Source organism: Phoca vitulina, unplaced genomic scaffold (genome assembly GCF_004348235.1).
Source record: "Phoca vitulina isolate PV1807 unplaced genomic scaffold, GSC_HSeal_1.0 scaffold3060, whole genome shotgun sequence".
NCBI classification, from domain to species: domain Eukaryota; kingdom Metazoa; phylum Chordata; class Mammalia; order Carnivora; family Phocidae; genus Phoca; species Phoca vitulina.
The window spans coordinates 1-2,975 of NW_022592743.1; the positions used below are offsets into that span (position 1 = coordinate 1).

Sequence of the window (2,975 nt, forward strand, 5' to 3'; positions counted from 1 at the left end):
CCCCCCCCCAGCGTGCCGGGTCGTGGCCTCTCATTGGCAGGGGGAGAAGATCTTCTATCTCATCAAGCCGGCTTCAGCCAACATTTCCCTCTATGAGCGCTGGCAGTCGGCCGCGAACCACAGCGAGATGTTCTTTGCCGACCAGGTGGACAGATGTTACAAGTGCACCCTCAAGCAGGGCCAGACGCTCTTCATCCCCTCGGGTGAGCGCCCCGTCCCGCGCCCCATTGTAACTGCCAGGCTCCCCACCTTTGCCCTTGCCCTGGGCCCTCCTGCTCCGCCGTGACTATGGCATCCGGGGAGTGGGCTCCTGTCCGAGGCTCGTGTCCGAGGATGATCTAGGGGTGCGCCCACTCTCCTGGGCTGTGGCAGTTCGACCTCGGCCCCTCACCCTGTGTGTGGGGGTTGGGGGTGCTGGGCAGGCAGGGCCGGTTTCTTCAGTTCCAGGGTTGGTGCCAGGCAGGAATGCCAGCGTGGACACAGGCTCTCCTACTGGGAGGGCCCAGCCACCCATCACATGGCGGGAAGGGTGTGTGTGGGCAGCCAGCCAGGGTGGACGGGGGCACCAGGGCAGGCTGGAAGATGCCAAGCTCATGCTGGCCGGGGTCAGGCCAGGCGGCGGCTGTGAGCCCGGCCTGAGAGCGTGCTGAAGGGCTAGCCACGTCCCTGCCTCGCCAGGCTGGATTTACGCCACGCTCACACCTGTGGACTGCCTGGCCTTCGCGGGACATTTCCTCCACAGCCTGAGCGTGGAGATGCAGATGAGGTAGGGCCACACCTGCCCCGGTCCCACCCAGCCGGGGTCCCTGCTGCCAGGCCAGTGTGGTGGCACTCCCCTGAGTTCTGGGCATGCCATTAGCCTCTTCTGTGGTCCTGCCAGGGCCCCTGGGTGACCTGGTTCCTGGACAGCCTCTGTGGCCCTTGGAGGGTGTGGGGTGAGTTGAAAGGCCTCTTCCCGGGCACTGGCCGCAGGGCAGTCATTCCGATGTGGTCCCCTGTTCCACCCAGCCACGCAGGGTGGGGGGCAGAGTGGCACAGCCTTGGTGTGGCCTTCTCCTGGCTGTGATACGGGCTCATCCTTAGTGTCACTTGCTCAGTGCTGAGTGCCCTGGACAATTGTTTGCTATGGTTTCCAGAGCATACGAAGTGGAAAGGAGGTTGAAACTGGGCAGCCTGACTCAGTTTCCCAACTTTGAAACAGCCTGCTGGTACATGGGGAAGCACCTGCTGGAGGCGTTCAAAGGTACGGGTGTGCAGGTTGGCGTCTCTGATGGCGGCTCCAGGTGGCTGGTTTGCATGTGGGGCTCGGGGATGTGGGGGTGGGTAATGGCTATGGCTTCGTCCAGCCGGGCGGCCAGACCCTGGGGTAGGCTGAGCCCCGCGGGGCAGCGGGAGGCCGGATGGCATCCCGCGGGGCTGTTGATGTTTTGGAAAGAACGCTGGGATGTGTGTTCCCGGGCCTGGCATGCATAGCCTCACGTGACTGCTGATGGGGCTCATTCCGGATGTCGAGAGGCCTGGGGGTCTGTCTGGCTCTGGGCTTGCAGCTGAGGGACCCCTGTGGCATCCCTGCCCTCCACCCCCGGCCTTCAGGGTCAGTGCCCGGCCCCCAGCGGCCGAGCTGCATTCCCCCTGCAGGCTGAAGCCACCTCATCCGGATCCCTTTGTACTCGGGCTCCTGTTTGAGATGGGAAGGCTAAAGAGATGGATCTTGATCTTGCCTGGTCAGGTTTCAGTGAAATTTGTCCATCCCCAAATTCAGATCCTTGAGTTTCACCCTGGCAGAGGGCGTGCCTAGGAGCGAGCCCATGGGGGCTGCCCTGGGGGCCCGTGGCAGGGAGGTGGGCTGGGGCAGTGTGGACAGAGCCAGACCCTGGGCATGGCCTGATGGATGACCGCTGACCAGCTGGGTCCACCCCTCCGTCAGGGGCCCAGAGCAGCAGCCAGTCCCCTGGTGGCTCAGAGGTCCGGCAGCTCTGCCTCTGCAGTGAGCTCCCTGGCCGGAAGGGGGGCACTTGGCACCTTCTCTGCGGGACTCACCCAGCCCCCAGGGGCGTCTCCAGAGGCGGTGCTTGTCCCCGTGGCCACAGTGGGAGTCCAGCTACCACCGCTGTGCAGAGGCCATGTGAGGTGGGGTACGCCTGTGGCCCCTCACTAAGGTGGGCCGGGGGACAGGCGGAGGGGACAGGCCCTGTGGGTGGACGGTGGGAGGGCCGGTCCTGCCCCTCACAGGGCATCTCGGACAGGTCCCCGGGGTTCCAAGACGGACCGTTGGCAGTTGGGCAGGTGGCAGTGGGTGGAGGTCCTGCCCTGACCCCGCCCCTGCCCACCGTGTGAGGTCGCCTGCAGGGGGCGCACAGTCTGACCCAACCCCTCTACCTCCCGCCAGGTTCTCACAAGTCTGGGAAGCAGCTGCCCCCCCATTTAGTCCAAGGAGCTAAAATTCTCAATGGTGCTTTCAGATCATGGACGAAGAAGCAGGTAGGGAGGTGGGCCAGGTTGTCCCCGAGCAGAGGGGAGTGTGGCTGGTGGGGAGCCCTCCCCAGTGCTGGTCCTTCCTTTGCTGGGTGCCCCTTGCCCACCTGTAGCGGGGTGGGGGTGCTGGAAGCAGTTCCTGGCCTGAGGGCTGGGGCCGGGGGGCCTGGAGAGTCTGTAGGAGGAGGGTGGGTGGTAGAGATGGCGCTGAGTGCACCTGAGGGGCGGGGGCAGGGTTGGACTCAGGGCGGGAGATGGGAAGAGCCTCTTGGCCTCCCTGGCCAGCCTAGGCATCAGCTCAGAAGTGGGCTTCACTCTCTGATGTGGGCCTCCCTTTCCACTGTGTCCCCCCATTGTGCCCCCCGTAGCAGCATGGCATTTTACCCCCCAAGGTACCCCTGACAGTATGCCCAGTGCCCTCCATGGCCCCCCAACAGCACTGTCCTGTCCCCCCCATGCCCCCCAAGCAGCACTGTCCTGTCCCCCCCAGGGCCCCCCCC

The 2,975-nt window shown here is 65.0% G+C and overlaps 1 protein-coding gene across 1 annotated transcript; it reads left to right on the forward strand.

The window, feature by feature from the left end:
• Positions 1-44: 44 nt before the first annotated feature.
• LOC116629776 (lysine-specific demethylase PHF2-like) lies at positions 45-2,592 on the forward strand (the record flags this gene model as incomplete). The annotated part of the gene is made up of 4 exons (XM_032399995.1): positions 45-203; positions 679-766; positions 1,137-1,243; positions 2,390-2,592. Coding segments are annotated over exons 1-4 (474 nt in total), but the record flags the coding sequence as incomplete, so codon positions are not given.
• Positions 2,593-2,975: the final 383 nt, after the last annotated feature.